At 40.9% G+C, this 20832-nt stretch overlaps 1 protein-coding gene and 1 pseudogene across 11 annotated transcripts in view; both read right to left on the reverse strand.

Moving 5' to 3' along the window:
- The window catches only part of LOC101942721 (uncharacterized), a 99264-nt gene that overhangs the window by 73649 nt on the left and 4783 nt on the right, over positions 1 to 20832 (reverse strand). For all 11 annotated transcript variants that reach the window (XR_010598039.1, XR_010598040.1, XR_010598041.1 and 8 more), the window contains exons 3-8: positions 16136 to 16263; positions 14848 to 15035; positions 14520 to 14629; positions 13829 to 13900; positions 5857 to 12838; positions 2636 to 4028 (exon numbers count right to left, since the gene is read on the reverse strand). Coding sequence is in view for 6 of the 11 variants with exons in the window: in XM_065582278.1 (XP_065438350.1) it covers positions 2636 to 4028; positions 5857 to 12838; positions 13829 to 13900; positions 14520 to 14629; positions 14848 to 15035; positions 16136 to 16236 (8846 nt within the window). In the remaining 5 variants the exon portion in view is untranslated. The remainder of the gene's footprint in view (positions 1 to 2635; positions 4029 to 5856; positions 12839 to 13828; positions 13901 to 14519; positions 14630 to 14847; positions 15036 to 16135; positions 16264 to 20832) is intronic.
- On the reverse strand, positions 13522 to 13648 carry LOC112059131 (U5 spliceosomal RNA; annotated as a pseudogene).

A 20832-nucleotide genomic window follows, 5' to 3' on the forward strand; every position in this document is an offset into this window, starting at 1 on the left:
ACTGGGGTGCTCTATCCAAATGCAATAAAAAATAATTCTCCTCTATATTGTATATAACTAACATATATATGTTCTGTATGGTCAATGGCGCAATGATGTGCCAGTATTTTAAGTATTTTAGTGCTCCAGAGACCACAGGAATACTGAAAATCGCAACTATCTAAAGGGTGCTTAAGTCTGCTCCAGACTAACTGAAAAGTATCACAGTTGTGCATCTAATAAATTTCAAAATCACAGAACCATGCTTACTTTGGAAGTATGATGGGATGTACTAGCTCTTTGGGGTTCAGCAAAGACAATAGCATCCTAATCCAGATAAGCCTTTGGAAAGAAAACCCATCACCCCTGCATCTATTGCAGGGATTTATCCAGGACTAGCAAGAGTTCACAAAGTGGGTTTGCTTTAGCAAGTGACCTTTGCCACCCTGTCAATTAACCCAACAGGAATCAAAACACCTGCTGCTAGTCTTCCTTAGGAGCTCAATGAGACAAGCCAGTGAGCTTCAGTCAGAACCGTTAGCCTATAGTTAGGAAGAGTGATTTTTCTACAGTGTTGACTGTTTATTAGCAGTATTTATCCTGCATTAGCTCCCAGAGGCCCTGATCAGGATGAGTGTTCCATTCTGCTATAGACTGCACAAATTCATGACATGGTTCTTGTTCCAAAGAGCTTGCAATTTAAGTTTCCATTTTTAAAAAAGACAGGTGCTGTTGGTCTAGGACTGTAATTAAAGAGACTGGCCTAAGACGTGTAGGTAAGAGAAGTCTATGTTATACCCTTAGGCCCTTCACAGAACAAGAATGCCAAATAAAACACCCCAGAAAATTGGAAAGACTTTGTTAGCCAGTGTGTGGTGTGACTTAGTGTGAGGGAGAGGAGGAGGCAGAAGTATTACAGGAAGGAAAACAGGGACACAATATTGTTCTACTGTATTCCAGCCATACTCATTATGCACATTGACTAGAAGTTTCCAGTGATATAAAGCTTCTGTTTCTAATTTTTAGATATCACAAGATAAACAGACCTTAAACCTGTCTCTGGTGCAGGACTGAATGACCAGTCTTGGGTTTCAAGAGGGTGGGTATTTTTTTGTTTAACTTTTTAGAGGAGCTGTGTGTGAAATGCACATATATCTCGATGGCAGGCTGAGGATTTTATTTTGTTTTGTTTTTTTTAAGGGACAACTGCTTGAAGCTGCTCAGAGGTTTGGAATACTGCAGTTCTGTGAAGCTGGATTAATTGGTGCATAAAAGGCAAAAGGTATATTAATTTAAAACATGGATATCAACACGTGGAGCATGCACAGACTTGTACTCCTTAAGAAAACACATTCAGGTAATCAGTGTTTCCTATTAATTTAAATTTTTTCTATGTGGGTGTCCCTGGGTGGTCTGCCTTTTAAATGCAGTAGCACCTAGAGGTTAGTCCACCCCGCCACATAGGATGGCTCTTTAAGGGGCCAATAGATTATTATACCTGAGACCTAAGGGGGATAGAACAAGAGGGGAAGTGGCCACAGGAATGGAGAAGGAATCTTGTCACTGGTCCTGTAAGGGCCCAGGGCCAGGAGCCTTGCAGAGAGGGTGGGGCAAGCCTCCCTTCTCACCCAACCAATAAAGAATAAGCTGGGAGAAGTGCCTGTATAAACACCGCCTCCTCCCTCAGATACTACAGGGAGTGAAGAGGCTCCTGCACAGCCCTGAGTTAGCAGAGGAAGGCTGCCTGGTGAACCCTCCCAGACTGAGCAGAGAAGGACTGAGTGGGGAAAAGGTGCCTGAGACTCTATGGTAGGCCTAAAGTCTAACTCCAGCTCCAAGAAGGAGAGCTAGGAGGCTCCTGTATTAAGAAATGAGACATGAGGGATTGTCTGAAGTCCAAACAATGTCTGGGGAAAGGGCTGGGGCCTTCTGAACAGTGGAGGAAACCGACCAGGACTTTTATATGGATCCAGGAAGGGCATGAACTGGAGAGACTAAACAGGTGAGTTACTGCTGTAGAACAAGTTAATAAACCCGACCTGGTAAAGGGGAATATGCTGCAACTGTGAATAAAGTAGACCGCGCAAAGAAGGGTTGAATTAACCTGGTCTGGGTAATTGTTTTTGAATTGTAATTGAAAAGACTCAAGGGGCACTAAGTGTAATACACCCACAGGCCACATGAGGGCACGCTGGAGAGGCATGACAACAGGTTCCTGGATAGTTGAGTAGTTTCCTGTTCTGACCCCATTAATTTATGTTTTCATACTGACAATCCATACTGGCTGGATATCTTTTCCTCAACACTTCCTTAAGAAATTCACCACTGGGCTGACACCAAACATGAAGAGATTCTACCCAAAAGAAATTTTCTTACAACATTTATGATCATTTGAGAACAGGAAATAAAAAACGAGGACTGTTCAGCAAATTTGCCACGTATAGTAGCCTAAAACATCCCTGTGAAGTGGTTACTCACACTACTTTACAAATGGGTAAACTGAGGCACAGAGGTTAAAGGGACATGCCTAAAGTCATGCAGAGAGTCAGGAATCCTGCCTATCAGTATGCTTTGACCACCACAACCCTGTCCCTCCCCCCCCCCCCCCCACAGTCTCATTAGTTTGACAGTTACAGACTCAAAAATAAAGCTTTACCTCCATTCCTTCATGTGCACTACATCAATACCCTCCACAGCACACAGAGTCTGGGAAATTTCATCAAGCACAGTTTGACACTGACTCAACTGAAACTCAATGTCTCCCTCTGATAAAGCCCAGGCTTTCTGAAGTTCACTCTCCATTAGGTTTGTATTACTGGAACTAGCTTTGGGAGCAGAATTTTCAGCATCAGAGAGATTGCCCAAATGTTTGGTTTCAGATAAGAGGCCAATAGCACTTGAACTCTCTGTAGACATGGATAGGAATTCTTCCAAATCTTCACCTAAATCCTCGGAATGACGGGAAGCTTCTTCATCTGAAGAGCAAACACGTTCCGAAGCTAGTTGGCTAAACTTACATGGCGAGAGGACCATGTCTTGAATCTGAAGATTTGCTTTAGACATTGGTTGAAATGAATGGTCTGGCAGAGAGCTTACTGAAGTCTCTGAGGCACCACATTCGTGCAAAGTTGAGATTACTGGAACAAGAGTTGTAGGATACTCCTTGAAGTCCAGGCTGCAATGATCAGAAGTGTCAGAAAGTGTTTGTACTTGCAGAGAACACTGCAGATTTTCTTCTTTGAAAGCAGGAAAGGCAGCAGGTTCACAAGCTAAACTGTTCAATGTTGACCTAGACAAATCCATAGCCTCTAGTTCTGGCACACTGCTCATACTACTAAAATCATTAGTAGTCTGTAAGTCACTGGGGTCTTTCGATCCCACTGCAATACAAGGCTCCGAAGCAACTCTTCCGTCCATGTAATCATATAGGTTAGTTTGTCCTTTCTGGTTTTGCTGGTCTCCATGCTGATTATCTTCAGCAAAGTCCTCCTCTTTGGCAGTTCTCTCATGGTGGCTATTAATCACCTCAGCAGAATCACTTGCCTCAGGAGGCGGAAGCTTAAAGGAAAAGAGTTCCAACTGACTGTTGAAATAAGAGCTCTGAAGAGATCTCCTTACATTACTATCTACAGCCTTCTGAGAAGCACTGCTCACTTTGACTGCAGGAGGAGGGATGGATTCATATGAACTTTTCAGCTTCTTCAGTGATAAAGAGTGCTTGGCTTCAGACTTGGATGGCGTTTGGGTAACAGGTTCAGTAAGGCTGGTCTGAGAAGTGCTCCATGGTCCTGAAGCATCAGGAGTGCCAATTTCCTTTTGATTTGGTGCTGGTTCCTCATCAGCAGACTCTGAAGAAATTGCAACGCCAGGGGGACACATTTTGGATAGAGGGGAAATGCTGCTTCTGTTACCACTGTTATCATGCTCCTCATGAGAAAGCTTTCTTTTTAACTGCATCTGGGAATTAACGCCTAGTCTTACATGGGATGTGATTTGTTCTTGTATAGGTGAGTTAGTGTTCCAATCCACTGTGGCTGCAGGTGTTAAATCTGGGGGTGAGGGGGGAAAAAAAAAAACACACCCCAAACATTTAACTTGGTATTCACAGAAATCTAGACTATTTCAATCCCCACTTTGGCTCCTTATATTCCTATCAAATTCAAACTTCTCAGCTATAACCTTGTCTCCTTTTGCTTTCCCTCCCATGTTCCCTGAATTCCACCAATTATGCCAGCCTAGATATCCCCTTCATCTCACTCAAATCCTGCTCCTTTCTGCCTTCTTCCAAGCCATCCCCATACATGGAATGCCCTCCTTAATGTTTACCAGGACACCACCCTCTCTCTCTCAAACCCCACCCCCATGACTTGTCTCTCAAAAGGCCACGGCAGGTTTAAAACCAACAATGGGTCACTGCTTTACTGTGTAACCACGTGATCTTTTTGCTTCACCTCTCCCTTTCCTCTCCTAAATTCCGCTATTTCATTTATCCATAACCCACACTTGTTGTCATATCCAAGTTTAGACTGCAAGCTCTGGGGCAGGGACTGTATACTTGCTTATGTGGAGTACCTGGCACGTTTTTGGTTGTTCAAAGAAATAAAAGATATAACTTGAAACATCTGGGTGCCCTCTACCCTCACCCCTTGATTCAATGTTAGTTTTGCATCAACAGAGAACAGCTGCATTTTAGAGTGAGCAGCTTCATTTGTTTAGACTCTACTAATAGAGGCTTCCTTAGCTGAGAATATCATTTTTACCCTCAGATTTAAGGATGAAAATGGATCAACCAACACTATTTGTTTTTGTCTCTTTACAGACTCAGAAAGGGCACTGGTTTACATTTTTGAGGCAATCTTCACAATCATGCAAATTATAAACTGTTCTTTTTTTAATGAAAGTTGAGATTGTTAAGGGATGAATTCTGTGATAGAGAAATATGGGGGCCTTGTGTTTATGTGCATAAATATAGGCCTGCTGAGGCACATCTGTGTTAGGGTAGGTCTAGACTAATCACAACTCAGGTAGACATATCTAAGTTATCTTTAGTTTAGCTACCTCAGGTACCAGAGCAGTGAAGCTGAGCAGCGTGCACGTCAGTGTGGACTGTACAAGATGGCCCAAAAGCCCATGACTGCAGTGTAGACATACCCTTAGACAGAAGCCAGTGTTCCAGAACACTAGTAGGCTAGAGAACTACAATATTTGTATACTTTTTAGCAAATTCAATCTGCATTAGCCATACCACTCAGGCTGCTCTGTCCACAGCCATGAGGAATGCAAGAAAAACCATGCTGAAAGATTAAAAGAGTGCGTGTCTATAAAAATATAAACACATCAAATTTATAACTTTATATGGGGGGAGGGATAGCTCAGTGGTTTGAGCATTGGCCTGCTAAACCCAGGGTTGTGAGTTCAATCCTTGAGGGGGTCACTTAGGGATCTGGGGCAAAATCAGTCCTTGGTCCTGCTAATGAAGGCAGGGGGCTGGACTCGATGACCTTTCAAGGTCCCTTCCAGCTCTAGGAGATAGGATATCTCCAATAATTAAATTAAATAACTGAAATGCAGGAGCCAGAGCAACAGATGTAAGCTACTTCCAAGTTTGTAGGATAAGGCAAATTTGGTTCCAAAACACTGTGTGTGCGACATTCCTCATACGAAAAGGGAAGTTTATCTATATGAAATCAGACAACTATAATTTCTCTATACAATAGGACTATGTGCCATAATAAATATGACGTGCTGTGATAGCCAAATTAATTTATTTCTGGGAGTTTTTATAGGCACACACCCAGCCTACAACATATGCCTTCTCAAATGCATTTTTCTGCCTTAAGACATGTATTTTTTATTCCTTTAAAAAAAAATTATTACCTTTGCAGGGAGAGCATGCAGATTTTGTTTGAAGACAGGAGATTTCACTATTTTGTGTGTTGTTGTGACCATCAAATTCAGGGACTTCATGTTGGTCTGCATCACTTTCTACCTTCAAGATGATCTTCTGTGAACTAGGAACGGCCCCAGTTATTGAATTCACACAGAACGCAGGAACTGATAAGTCTTCTATATTGGGCGTTTTGACACCATCAAGTGTTCTCTCAGCCCGGTGCAGTACTGGCATGTAATTTGTGTCTTTGATGCTTTCAACATGGTCTTCTGACTCCAACTGCTGTGGAAAGTTACTTGTAACATACTGGCTGCTTTCTCTAGATGTCGCAATGAGGTCTGAAGTTATATTTGTGTCATCATCGCTCCAATACACAGCTGAGGCTTCTAAGGAGTTACATGAAAAACCTGACTGCGTGTCAAGACCAGCTGCTTTGCAACTGTCACTGCAAATACCTTCATGAAGCCCATCACCCGTTCCACTAGAACTACTGCTACTTAGTTTTTGGGTAAGCAGATGATGCTCACTTTCAACAGAGCTATTCGATGTGTCAGAGAATATGAAGTCCAAATCTTTGATTTTGGTGCTCTGTTCAGAATCTACATCAGGAGACTTCAGGGGAGATTTATCAGAAGAATATCGATTATCTAATGCTAAACACACTCTAGACTGAAACTGTTCCTCTTCAGACAGGGAATCTGCACTTGGGCTTTCTGGAATTTTACTTACCACATCTTTTTCTAGTCCATCAGTCCACGAATCTGCTGAACTAGCAGCAACTTCGGTAAACCCAAACTGACTGTCAAGGGGGAGACTCTGGGACTCAGATATTAATTTAACTGATTGTTTTCCATTTACTTGAGGGTCAATACTTGAAAATGGAAGTAAACTGCTTTCATCTCTCCTTGTACTGTCATCACTGTCTACTTCACCTACAGATTTACAGTCAGTGACGTCTTCTACTTTACTTTCAATGGATGGCACAAACCTTTCAGGTTTTATGTTTTCATTTACCGGGTTCTCAGAGTCATTTGTTTTTTTAAAAAATTCTCTCACCAGTTGGGCAATATTTTTACTACTTTCCTTCTCCACTTCATCAAGATGCTGAGTGGTTTGAAGAATGGGGTATTTTTTAAAGAACCGCCTAACACTACTGCTAACAAACCGATCATGACACTCCTTCAAATCAGTGGGAATGGAAAACAAGGTTACATTAGGACTGGGCAGGTCAGATACAGACTCCTGCATGGAAAGAGATCCCAAAGGGCAGTTTCTCTTTTGGGCGCACTGCTCATCTTCAGAAACTGAAGTTCCAGAATATTCGGTTCTACTAATGTGTCTTTTTAGTGTTCTGAAAGAATTATTTTTGTTTGCCTCTTTATGAGATTCCACGCTGTTCATAAAGTTAGACTCTGAAACAGTTAAACCTTCATTTCTGCCTTCAGAAAAGTCTGCACATCCTGTGGGATGGCATATCTTTGCTTGGGATTTCAGGGGTTCAGAGTCTTTGCTTTCTTGCTGCATATATATCAGTTCATTTGTTTCTGTTTTCTGATTAAATTTGTCTTTTTCTGCACAAAGGCTGGTCAGCATTTCATTTACTGGAGAGTCTTTAACAGTTTTTAGGGCTCCAAGAGGTGCAGCTAATGTCCCCACATCTAGTTCTTGAATGCAACCATCAAGTAAGCTATTCTCAGGCTCTGGATTCTCCTCTAGATTTTTTCCAGCTTGGATAGAATTAGAATCAGCATTTCCTACATGTTCATCTGAACAACCTGCATCTCCCTTATTCAAACCAACCTCTGCATTGCCTTTCACTGCTTCCATTTCTCTCTGGCTTCCTGGTACACAGGGAAATTCTATAGAATTATATGGACAACGTAAGGGCCCAAGCTCATGTTCTGCAGTTGTTTGGTTCTCTGTTTTTTCTTCTCTCAGTGTTGGGCTTTTTATTAAGCGACTGAATTCACCAACTACCATGCCGGTGCTACAATTTTCAGGTCCAGCAATTCTAACTTCACTTAGATCATATTCTGCATTGCAAAGAGAATAGCTTTTTTCCTCCAAATTCATATCTGTTGACTTTTCTGTACCTATCACTGATTTGATATCATCTGTTTCAATCACTCTGCCAACCTGATCTTCATTTGGTTTGCAGTCCAGGTCAGCTTGCAGAATAATGCTGCCAGAAACATTGTTTGAGACAGTGTCCTTTTCCTTCAGGATTTTGCTTCTATCATACTGCATTTCATTTGCATTTTTCGTTCTCTTGCTATTTTCTTCTTCCTTTTCAACTTCAGAATCTGAGATATATAAATTAAGCTCCTCTGCACTGAATAACTCAGACCCCTCTGTAGGGTCAGTTTCAATTTCCTTTAGGAGGTTTTCAGCTATATTTTCTTTGGCAGATTCAGGCCTTCCAAATGCAACAGCCTGCATCCCAACCGCAAGATCATTTCTGTCTACACTGCATGGTTGTGTCCCCATTTCAGAAGTTTGCAGTTTGATTCCACCGTCCTCTTGGCATATACTTTTTTGATTACTCCTTTCCAAACCAGTTGGTGTCAAGATTTCAGTAGTCATATTTTGTTCACATAGCTTCTTCAAATCACTGTCTATGACGAAGTCTTCTGGATAAAGTGATTGTTTCACAGGATCCTCTTCAGATTTCAGGTCTAAGTTACTTTCCAAATGCTGGGACTCCCCGGCATGGGAATCTGTCTCCTGCTGGTCATGAAATGCACTAGTCGGCTGTCGTAATTCCAAATGGGCAGAGCTAACAGAAGAGTTCTCATTATCCTCTTGGGAATTATTCAGTGTTCCCAAATCAAGCTCACTAAAATGTGCATCAGTGTGCTTAAATTTCACTTTATCTTTTTCCAGTGTAACTGATTTTACACTCCATTTATGGTTTATTGCCTCAACTCTATTTTCATTATTCAACTTCATATCTTCTTCATTCCTGGTGACCTGCTGGGGAAAGATGTAATCATTTACAGGTTCTGGATTGTTTCCCATGTCCCTTTTATTCACATAGTAAGGGGACTGTCTTTGCGAACAGGAATAATCATTAAAGTCCGAGCTTCTTTCCACTACTAGAGAAGTCTGTTTGGATAAGCATAATGGAGAAAGATCATCTGCTGTTCCTCCCTCTAATGCTGAAGAGTAATACACTGTATTCCCTTCCAGCCTGTTTGTAGGTGCTTCTGTAACGCTACTGTGATTAAGATTTGTTTGTCCAACACACACATCTGCCATAATCTCCATCTCTTTATCTATACCTTTGTTTTCTATATTTTTCTCTTGTTCAAATATGCTACCATTAATGACTGTTCCTGAGTCAGGTCTCTCTCCAGGTATTTTCATTATCTCTTTGCTTTCAACACTATCTTCATCTGTCTTTTTATAAAATGTATTCTCAATATTAGCTGACTGATCAATCTCCTTCTCCCCTGATACTGTATCATCCACTACTGAGCAAGCAGTTTTCAGTTCCTGGCAATCAGTATCACGCATCTTATTGTTATTATTAAGAGTGGAATCCAAAGTATGACTGACAAGGCTTTCAACTGTTTTAATACACCCAGTGTTAGTGGTTGAAAGAGAATTGGAAGATAACACAGAGATATATGACCCGTCCTCTTCTTTTCCTGGAGACCTCTTTCTCTCCAAAGCGCAGTCACTCTTCTGTAGCAGACACCGATCAAGAAATTCTTCACCTACATCAATCAGTGACTCAGGATTCATCACTTCTACCAATTCCTCTGTGTTTTCCAAAAATGTCACTTTATCTGGAGAAGAACATGAAGCTACAAATACTGTTTTTCCGTCAAAGGTTTCTAACTGTGTTTCTGAAGGCAGCTTTTCCTCTGCTTTGGAATCCAACTCCATCTGTTTGGAGAACTCTCTCCAGGAATTTTTACTTGCATTGTTATCCAGTATAGTTCTTTCATATGCCTCTGAAAATTGTTGAAGACTCAAATTCGTGTCCACAGACATGTTTACTTCTTCCTCACAGATACTAGTGTTTGACACACTATTTTTGTTTCCATTTATTGCGGGTTTTGTAGCCAGTAAGCTTATTGCCCTCTCATTTATTAGCCTAGTTTGAGTTCCCACTTCTGCATACGATATTTCAACATAATCTGTAACTGAAGATATTCTCAACTCTGTATCCATGGAATCCATCTTTGATTCACTCTCATCTTTGTCTCTGTATTTAACATGACTATCCATTGTTAAAGAGATGGCATTTACATTCATATCGGTTTGCTCTTCACCCTCTTCAGAAGCACTTACTTCCAAATGTATTTTATTGATACCAACATCACTAACCTCCTGTGGCACACCTTTTGTAGATACCGATGTAGTCATATATACATGGTCTGACTGAAAGCCTTCAGACTCTATACACACAGTGGCATGAGAAATATCTGCCTTATTGCATGCATTCTGTTTCACAGACGTTTCAGGTTCATTTTGAGACAATGGCTGGATGTTCGTTTCCTGGCTCACTGTTTCCCTAATGGGCCTCTTGGCAGATGTAAAAGCTCCAGTCTCTTCATACCTACAAGGATACTCAGGAGAAGTCATTTCTACTTCTGTGGCCTGCAAACTGCAAAATGTTCCGCTCAAAGGTTTGACAACTGCCCCTGATTTACATGATTCCTTTTCCTTTGGAGCTGGTTGGTGAGGTGAGCTCTCACTGTGCAAAGATCCAGAGGAAGATGGCACACAATTACAGGAAGAATCATAGGTTACATCTTCCAAGTATGTATCTTTAGATAGGATATGGTGTTTAGAAAGAGAATGTACATGATAGTTTGAGATACTCTCTGTACACAAGGGCAGGTTCTCTGGTGCTGTGGGATCTGGATTGTTTTGCAGCATCTTTGTTACAAGCCCATCCACTGCCACATGAGAAGCCATTGATGATTCTTCCTCTTCTGAATGAGGCACATCCAGACACTGGACAATCTTTGTTCCACTGGCTCTAGAGACAACTTGTTCTGTAACACTGCTCTGGAATAAGGCAACCCCACTGACATGGTCATCCTCCTTTTCTTGGGATTTAGCAGAACCAATATCACACGCAGAACTGGACATTTCTTTTGCTGCACACATTGTCAGAATTTTATGAGCATCAGACGAGTTCTGATGTTCTAGGTTAATTATTCCAGTGTCTGAAAGCATGTAGTCCTGATCTAAAGCATTTTGCAACTTGTCCTCAAAAACACGATCGCTATGTATTTCTCCTACTTCTCTGTTTGATGTCGTCATGATTTTATCATTGCTAGGTTCAGCTCTTTCTTGAATGTCCAAAGTAGTTTCAGGCTTCTGAGTTTCCATGTCTAAGATATTATTTAAAGTTTCCAATTCTCTGTCAGCCAAGGAACAACTGTCACTTTCTACAATATCAGTACTTTCTTTTATTGCTTCCTCATTTGGCATAAGGCTGTTTTGCTTTATAATTGAAGTCAGCTCATCTTTGCAGATCTCATTTTTGATCTCAGAATGCCAAACACTATGTGGAAGTTCTAAGTCTGGCACACATGATATGCTTACTTCCCGAGTTCTGTCTATGGTCATAGCAGTTTCAGAAGGCAAATCCAACTCTTCTACACAGGTTTTACTATCTGCATTCACTTGTTTCTTTGGACTCACCACTTCTTTTGCAGGAGACCTACCATCTGGATCTTTATGCAAAGCAATGTCTTCTGGGACAATGCTTATTGTCATACAGTCACTGTTTTTTGAACAGTTTTCTACTTCAACAGTTACCGACTCTGACAAGCTATTTATATGAAGACTACCCTTTTTCTTTGAGTGGGATTCAGACGTTTCAGCACCAGTAAGAGATACAGCCACACATGGAGTTTCATGTACACAAGCATCAACAATATGCTGCTCCAATGAATACCTATTCTGTTCTTCTGTTGATCTTTCCTTTTCCATTAAATTCGCCTTATAATCACTGACTGACGGCACTTGAACATTTTTCATAGCTTCATTTATCACTTCTGTGACTTGCATTTGAATACAAGGTTCTGAACTCCCAGAAGTTTCATGTTTAGTTGTTTCTTCAGTGCTGTTAATAACGTTGATCTCCATCACTACATCATCGTCAGAGTTTGCACAACTTCTAAGCACTGACTTATCAGCTACAGGAGCTAGTAGATTGGAATCAAGGTTGCCTCCACTTTCCACTAGAAAAGAGTCTGAAAGATCTAGACTGTTATCAGAAAGACTAGCTCTGACAATTGCTCTGCCACTTGGGTCACTGTCATGTGTCTCTACAGCATCTCTTGAGTGAGGAAAAGGTGGTGAAGGTTCTAGATTATAACAAGTTACAGCAGGAAGTTGTGTTTCTATGTCACCACTGTCTTGTCTCTCATCCAGGAATGGTCTGTAAAACTTTGGCATGCTTCCTGATGTGCATGCTTGGGTTCCACTTGGTTTCACACGGGGAAAGTCAGAATTAGCCAGTTCGGCTGTCCTTGCAGCATTTTCCCGAAACAAAGACGACTGTGCAATTTCAAAGACACTTTGTTGAGAAGGCTCTGCACTGACTGTTGAGCCCTTCCTATGGACATATTCAGGCGAAGCAGAACGTACAATCTGAGAATTAGGTCTACTGTAGTCTTCCAAAGAAGTATCTGGTGTTGCAGTTGATGTAGATGTTGCAGGCATTTCTAATTTGTTTGAAGTCACATTAACAGAATTTGTACACAGAGAAGACTTTGCTGAAGACAGTACTGAGCCAGCTGATGTTAATGGCAGAGTCACACTGACTGTGGGAGGCTGCCTATCACCACAGTGTGTGCTAGATGTAGATGGAGCTCCACTATTTTGGACTACTGGAGAAGTCCATGCCAGCTGGGATATAATGGGAAGGCCAACATTGTTCTCGAAGACCAGACCTGAGTTGTACACTGGTGGTACTTCAGATGTCAACAGAGGTAACTGAATCTGCAGAAAAGAGACAAGAGTCACAGCACCATAAAATGCTACGTATAAATAACTGAAAAGGAATGAACTTTGGTTTTATATGTTAAGTGTAAAAACAGAAACCGATGTAGCATGGATGACTTGACATTTCATATCTACTTAATCCCTCTTCACCACCACCCCCCACTTACTCAGTGCCACATACCACCACACACCCCACATTACTACACATTAAGTGCACATAATTTTTGACGGGAGGGAGCATAATAGCCTTCTTCCCCATATGCAGCTGGTGACCCAAGTTCTATAATTGGGGATGCGGATATCTATTTCACGCCAAGTGTAGTCAGTGCTGTTTTCCAGGAACTGGTCCAAGTTCCAACCGCACCGCACTTCTTTCTCGTTCTGTCTGGCCACTGTGGAGGCACCCTTGAAAGAATTCAGAAGCAGTGCAGGAGTGATCAGAGGGAATTCAGCTGGGGGGGGCGGAGGGGGAGCAGTGCTTGGTGAAGACAGGATCAAGAAACATATACATACAATAGGTATTTATTATTTTTTTCCATTTATAATATAAATGTATTTATTTATTATAACAATCTTCAAGATGTGCACACAAACAGTATGACATTTTTGTAATCATTGTCCTTCCTTCCCAAACTCCCCATCTTGTTTGTTGCTATCATTCATTGTATCTTGTCTAAAATTTAGAAAATAAGTACACTAGGCCAGAATCTGGGTCTTATTTGTCTGAACAGCACCTAAATACTCCTCTCACGGAAATCTTTAGTAAAAGGTGAAAGATTTATACGATCTGAAAAGAAAATTACACATGTGTACTGAACAAACAACAGCATGACTCTTGCAATGAGCAGGGGAACTAATTCAGGAGGTCCAGAGAGCATTTCACATATTTCCACCATTAGTTTTCTTAGCTGAAAAAAGGAACACTGTTTGTCAGATGAAACAGAAATTACTAGCAGTACTCAGGGTTTTTCCTATGCTTTGCCTCACCTGTGGTAGCGAATTCCTCATCTCTCCACGTGCACTTCGCAACTGATCGATCCTACAGTAACAATGTTCAAACTGAAACAGAAGTGTAAGAGGTTTATCTGAAACACAACCTCACTTTAATTCAAGATCCAGAAGACTAAAATGAAGATGAGGCCTAATACCTTGTAAACTGCATCATTTACTGCTAATTAACAGATTTCAGTTTTCAGGCTTAAAGGAAGTCAAGTTTTTTCAAGTCTTCCAATTTTAATGCAAGTTAGTCTTATTTAGTTACCTTTAAAAGTGACTCATTCCCAGAGTCTGTAGCACAAACAACTACACTGATGTATTAAAAGAATCAAAGTCATCTGAATACTAAACTTATGCGAGTTCTCTTCAGTATCACTAATTAGAACAGAGGTCTCTAAAACTTTGGTATACTGATGGGACCCTGCCAGGAGCACAAACGCAACGCTTAACTTATTTAAGATGAATCAGATCACAGCCACCCCCATCCAGTCTGCAATGAGGACAGGACATTTGGATCAAAACAGAGCACAGCAGGATGGGACTCATAGTTCCCATGGGACCTGCCTTGTATTAAGGAGGAGGGTAGCCACAGGCTGCACTGTGTAACAATATGGATCACATCTGACCCATGAGCCAGGCTTTAGCTACTCTTACAACAGATGAAAGAAGGAATAAAATGTACCAGAAAGTAAAATTCTGAATTTGGCTGACGAACTTGTGTTCCAGGCCTGATACCATTCCCTGCAGGATGTCCAAAGGTCACAGTATCTCCTTCCTGCAAGCTAACTGTACCTGGAAATTTAAAACAAACAAAAAAATATTACACATCATAACAAACTACAGAACAACTATTGGACGTATTACAATCAGGCGATAAAGAAACCATAATATAAATATTAAATAAGCATCAAATAAAGTGATGTATTATGTATATCCTAACATTTGATTCTAGAGAGAGGAATGCACAAGATTCCTCAAGATGCCCTTGAACATCTTCCTTTCACACTTACCATTGATTCTAACATCGTTCACATAAACACCTGTCAAGCTGGAATCCACAAGTCTGTAAGTATCGTTGGTTCGAATCACTCTGGAATGAGTCCGGGAAATGTAATCTCTTCTCTCTGAAACTGGACAACTGATGAAATAGTCCACAACATCTTTGTTTCTTCCAATCAGGGTAACTGCCTTATAAAAACTTTAAACAAAAGTTTAAAAAAAAAAAAAAAAAGTCAGATTTTTTTCTGTTACATATAGCTTCTTCTGCAGAAGTCTGGATTTCATGGAAAGCAGTGTGATTACAAGAGGCTGGAGACAACACCTCACCCCGTACCACAAATAGGTGAAGTAGAATTTCCAAGGTCTAGCAACTGAATTACAGTTGGAGTAATGTATCGTCATTTTCTGGTCACTACCAGAGAAGATACATAGAGCAAAACTAACTCAGCATAGTAGGGAGTGGTTTCAGAGAACACAGGGCTCACATTTTCAGAAGTAACCAGTGATTATGGGCGTCTTGATCTTTGGCTGCCCAACTTGACACACATTAAAGGAGCCCAATGGGAGAGGAGGGGAGCAAGAGGTACTCTGTATTAAGTCCACAGAATACTGTGAGGACTAAGTTACAGCTGGTTTTATATAGCATTTTTATTAATGATCTAAAAAAAGAGGAGTAAACAGCTAATAAATTACATTCACAGGCAATAATAAAGTAGGAGGAGTCAAACACCACTCAGGGCACAGAAATAATAATACAAAGGAACCTAGAGAAATTGGAAACATAAGCAGAAAAGATGTTCAACTTATACATCTGGGGGGAAATAATCAACAAAAAACCCACTGCACTGACAGTGCCAAGACTGTTCTGTTAAATATTCGAAGTGGCGAAGTCAAAACTGTCCAAGCAAGCTGTGAGAACCAAACTCTTGTAAGTGGAGCTGGTCAGAATTTTAGGTTGATCAGCTGGTATCCAATCCAGGCCTCCAAAAGGTTCTGGGACCCGTACTGCTTATTGAGAGAAATTTAATACAATTTATAAAATTGATATAGAGTTACAATTCTCAAACTAAAATAAAATCAAGGTAAGCTACTATCAATAATATTAAACTAAACTAAGAACATACTCTATCAAATCAGACTCACACCATAACAAGTTAGACTCCATACTAGACACAGTCTAGAATATGGACCATCGCCACTCATATTTAACATGGAACACAGCCTGTAAAATACAAATCCCAGCATGTAGTGTTCATTCTTGAGCAGAGCAGCCCAAGAGCTGTCTTACACAGTACTCACTGGATAACCTCTGCAACACCGGAGACAGAAGCTTTGCGGCCTATGCTGCGCAGGTGACACCGGCTGAGCCCCTCACCGTGTGTTTGGCAGATTGTTGCCATTTCAGAGAATACAAACTTGCTTTACATCTGGGTGGGGTGGGGGAGGGAAACAAATTAAAAATTAAGTGAATGAAGCATGTAAGTTTCACATTGCCCACAAAAACATTCCCATTTTATCTACAACCCTTCAATGCATTTATCCCAGAAACATAAAATATCACCCTCCACAAAGTGAACCGAAGAAGCGGTCCAGGGTCAAAAGTGGAGGACCAAGTTCCATGGCCAACAAGTAAAGTGAACATAGCTTTTTCTTTCTAGGCTCCCTCGGTTATTTAGTGCTTTACAGCCCAAGGATCCCAAAGGCTTAACAAATTATGTATAGGAAATACTGTACCCACCATGGAAATATAACCAACCTTGGTATGGAACATCATAGATCTTGCACACAACATTATACAATCATATTAATTTTCTGGTCCTAAAAGAGAGTGTCCTTTTCATAGATTCCAAGACCAGAGGGGAACACTGTGGTCATCTAGTCTGACCTTCTGTATAACTAAATCAGAGACCTTTCCCAAAATAATTCCTAGAGCATAACTTTCAGATCAACATCCAATCTTGATTTAAAATTGCCAATGATGGGGAAATCCACCACAACTCTTGATAAATCATTCCAATAGTTAATTACCCTAACTGTTAAAAAATGTATGCCTTATTTCCTGTCTGAATTTGACTAGTTTCAACTTGCACAGCCACTGGATCATGTTATACCTTTCTCTACTAGATTGAAGAGTTGATTATCAAATATTTCTTCCTTACGTAGATACATATAGACTGTAATCAAGCCACCCCTTAACCTTCTCTTTGTTAAGCTAAATAAACTGAGCTCCTGGAGTCTATTACTATAAAGTGTAATTTTCCTGTCCTTTAATCTTTCCAACGGCTCTTCTCTGCACCCTCTCCAATTTATCAACATCCATCTTGAACTGCAGACACCAGAATTGGACACAGAATTCAAGCAGTGGTCAAACCACTGCCAAATACAGAGGCGCTATTTTACCTCTATTTCTACTCAAGATTTCTCTGTTTATGTAGCCAAAGATCACTTTAGCATCACACTCAGAATTCATGTTCAGTTGTTTATCCATCACAACCCCCAAATCTTTTTCAGGATATAGTCCCCCCATAGTGTATGTATGGCCTACATTCTTTGTTCCTAGAAGTATACATTTACATTTAGCTGTATTAAAATGCATTTTGTTTGCTTGTGCCCATTGTATCTATCAATCCAGATTACCCTGTATCAGTGACCTATCCTCTTCATTATTTAACCCCTTCCCCAATTTTTGAGTCATCTGCAAACTTTATCAGTGATTATTTTATGTTTTCTTCCAAGTAATTCATGAAAATGTTAAATACCATAGGGGCCAAGAATGGATCCCTGCGGCACTCCACTAGAAACATACCTGCTCAATGATTCCCAGCTAGCCAGCTCCTAATCCATGTAATGTGTGCCATGTTAATTTTATATCATGCTAGTTTTTTTTTAATCAAAATGTTTTGCGGTACAAAGTCAAATGCCTTACAAAGATCCAAGTATGTTACATCAACACTATTTCTTTTACCCACCAAACTTGTAATCTCAAAAAAATTATCTAGTGTGATTTTCCATAAACCCATGTTGATTGGCATTAAATTACCCTCCTTTAATTCTTTACCAATCGAGTCCCATATCACCTGCTCCATTATGTTGAAACAACATTAGTTATTTAGGCCAGAAGAATTTGGCCAGAGCACTGAGTTAACTAAAGAGCCACAGATCTCTAATGAAAACTGGACTAGACCTTGGTTTTATGTCTCATCTGACAGACAGCAGCTCACCAACTCTTAGCGTCATACAAACTCAAGGACCAATCCAGCAGCTCTTACAAAGGCAAACAGGCATTTTGCCCACACAAGGAGTGAAGGACTGGTCCATACCTGGAAGTCCAACTATTCAGTCATTAAAAAAGGAGGGGAAAAATGCACCCCACACAAACTTCCAAAAACTCATACTGATCTTTTAATCAATAACTTGTGACTAGTAGTTTATGTTTATAAATTTATGGAGATATCCTATCTCCTAGAACTGGAAGGGACCTTGGAACATCTAACACAGGAGCCCCAGAGCCAGAGGCCATCAATGCTCTAAACTCTGATGTTAAGGTACTGGGTACTGGCAACAGCAGATGTTGAAAATACTAGTATTAGTAAAGAATTCAGACACCCAATCACAGGCATTGTAATAGACAAACCACTGAGGAGATTCTTGAGCTTAATGACTCCTCCTCTACCTCCACAACCCTCAGGGAGACGAGCAAAGCAGTCTCTTTGGAAGACACAGCAAGTTCATCATGAGAGCTCATGGCTGAGGCAACACTTCAAGCAAAAGCCAACCCTGTCCAGCTCACGATTGTGGGTTTCAGAGAATCACAGAATCAGAAATGTAGGGCTGGAAAGGACCTTGAGAAATCTTCAAGTCCATCCCCCTATGCTGACACAGGACCAAGTAAACCTAGACCACCCCTGATAGGTGTTTGTCTAACCTGTTCATAAAAACATCCAATAATGGGGATTTCACCACCTCCTTTGGAAGTCTATTCGAGTTTAACTACTCTTATAGTTAGAAAGTTGTTCCCAATATCTACCCTAATTCTCCCTTGCCACAGACTTCTCCTACCTTCGTGGAAACAGAACAAGTGATCATCATCCTCTTTACAACAGCTCTTAACATATCTGAAAATTGTTACAAGATCCCCCCTCAGTCGTCTTTTCTCAAGACTAACCATGATTTTTTTTTTTAAACCTTTCTTCATGGGTCAGATTTTCTAAGCCTTTTTTCACTTTTGTTGCTCTCCCCTAGACTCTCTCTAATTTGTCCACATCTTTCCTAAAGTGTGGTGCCCAGAATTGGATACAATACTTCCAGCTGAGGCCTCACTAGTGCTAAGCAGAGTGGGAAAATTACCTCCTGGGTCTTACATACAAACACTCCTATTAATACACCCCAGGGTTATATTAGCCTTTTTCACAACTGCATCACATTACATTTGTGATCCACTATAACCCCCAGATCCTTTTCAGCAGTACCAGCACTTAGCCAGCCGTTTGGTTTTGGGGGTTTTTTTTGGCTTGCACATTTGATTTTTCCTTCTTAAATGTAGTACTTTGCACTTGTCATTGAATTTCATCTTGATTTCAGACCAATTCTCTAATTTATCAAAGATCATTTTGACTTCTAAGCCTGTTCTCCAAAGTTCTTGCAACCCCTTTCAATATGGTGTCATTTTATAAACAAATTCCACTCTATTATCCAAGTCATTAATGAAAATGTAGTACCAGACCCAGGATTGACTCCACAAGATACATCTTCCCAGTCTGGACAGCGAACCACTGATAACTGCTCTTTCAGTGTGGTCTTTCAATAAGTTGTACACCCAACTTATAGTAATTTCATCTAAACCCTTTTTTCCTAGTTTGCTTATGCAAATATCATGTGGGATAATGTCAAAAGCCTTCCTAAAAATCAAGCTATATCATTTCTACTGGTTCCCCCCGTCCATTAACCCAGTAACCCTATCAAAAGAAGGAAATTAGGTGGGTTTGGCATGATCTGTTACTGACAAATCCATGCTGGCTATTTCTTATCACCCTGTTAATTTGTAAGCACACACAGATAATTGTTTAGTTAACTTCGAGAGAAAGGAACCCTCTAAGAGTCCCCTTATTAGTGTTGGTAGTTCATCGCTGACAAAGATGACGCTATTGTTACAATTCTCATTTATGGCTACACATATCACTACAAAGTCCGAACCCTGATGCACAGTCGGCCACACCAAGGGCATGGGAAGTCCATATCTATGATTTTTGCTATGATGCAGCTCTGTGGCACCTCTCACTTGCAGCCTCGAGATTTCGTCTATCCCACTCAAACCTGTTAAATGCGGATCTTGCCAGAGAATGCCAGTGAATCCTGTTCTAAGGCATTTGCTTGAGTTGAGACTGATGCCAGATAACCTGAAGAGCAGTCTCCAGCGATCTTTGAAGCACTTATACGGAGGACCCTTCTTTCTTTTGCCCTGACTCTGCTTCCCATACAAGATCTGTTTTGGGAGACGGTGGTCTTCCATTCTGATGACATGTCCGATCCACCCACACTGTACTCTCAGTAGCATTCCTCAATGCTGGTTGTTTGCGCTCTCTCAAGGACCTTAACACTGGTCACTCTGTCCTGCCAGCGACTGCTCATTATTGAGCGAAGGGACCACATGTGAAATTACTCAAGCTATGTAATGTGTTGTCTATAGAGTCCAAGTCTTAGATGCATACAGGAGAGATGTTAGAACCACAGCACTGTAAATCTTCGTTCTGGTGGAGACACAAGTGTTGTGTTGGCTAAGGACTTTTGTTCAGAGTCGGTCAAGGACCTGCCTGGCTTTACTAATTCTGGAGGCAATTTCCTTATCAAGGGAACCGTCACTCAAGATGGTCCTACACAAATACTTGAACTGATCCACATTTTCCAGCTGTGTGCCTTGGATGAAGATGGCTGGTACTGGGGCATTGGAATGAGGTGCTGGTTGGAACAAGACCTTGGTCTTCCCAAGAGCGATGGTG

The sequence above is a fragment of the Chrysemys picta genome, chromosome 2 (assembly GCF_011386835.1).
Source record: "Chrysemys picta bellii isolate R12L10 chromosome 2, ASM1138683v2, whole genome shotgun sequence".
Classification (NCBI taxonomy): Eukaryota; Metazoa; Chordata; order Testudines; family Emydidae; genus Chrysemys; species Chrysemys picta.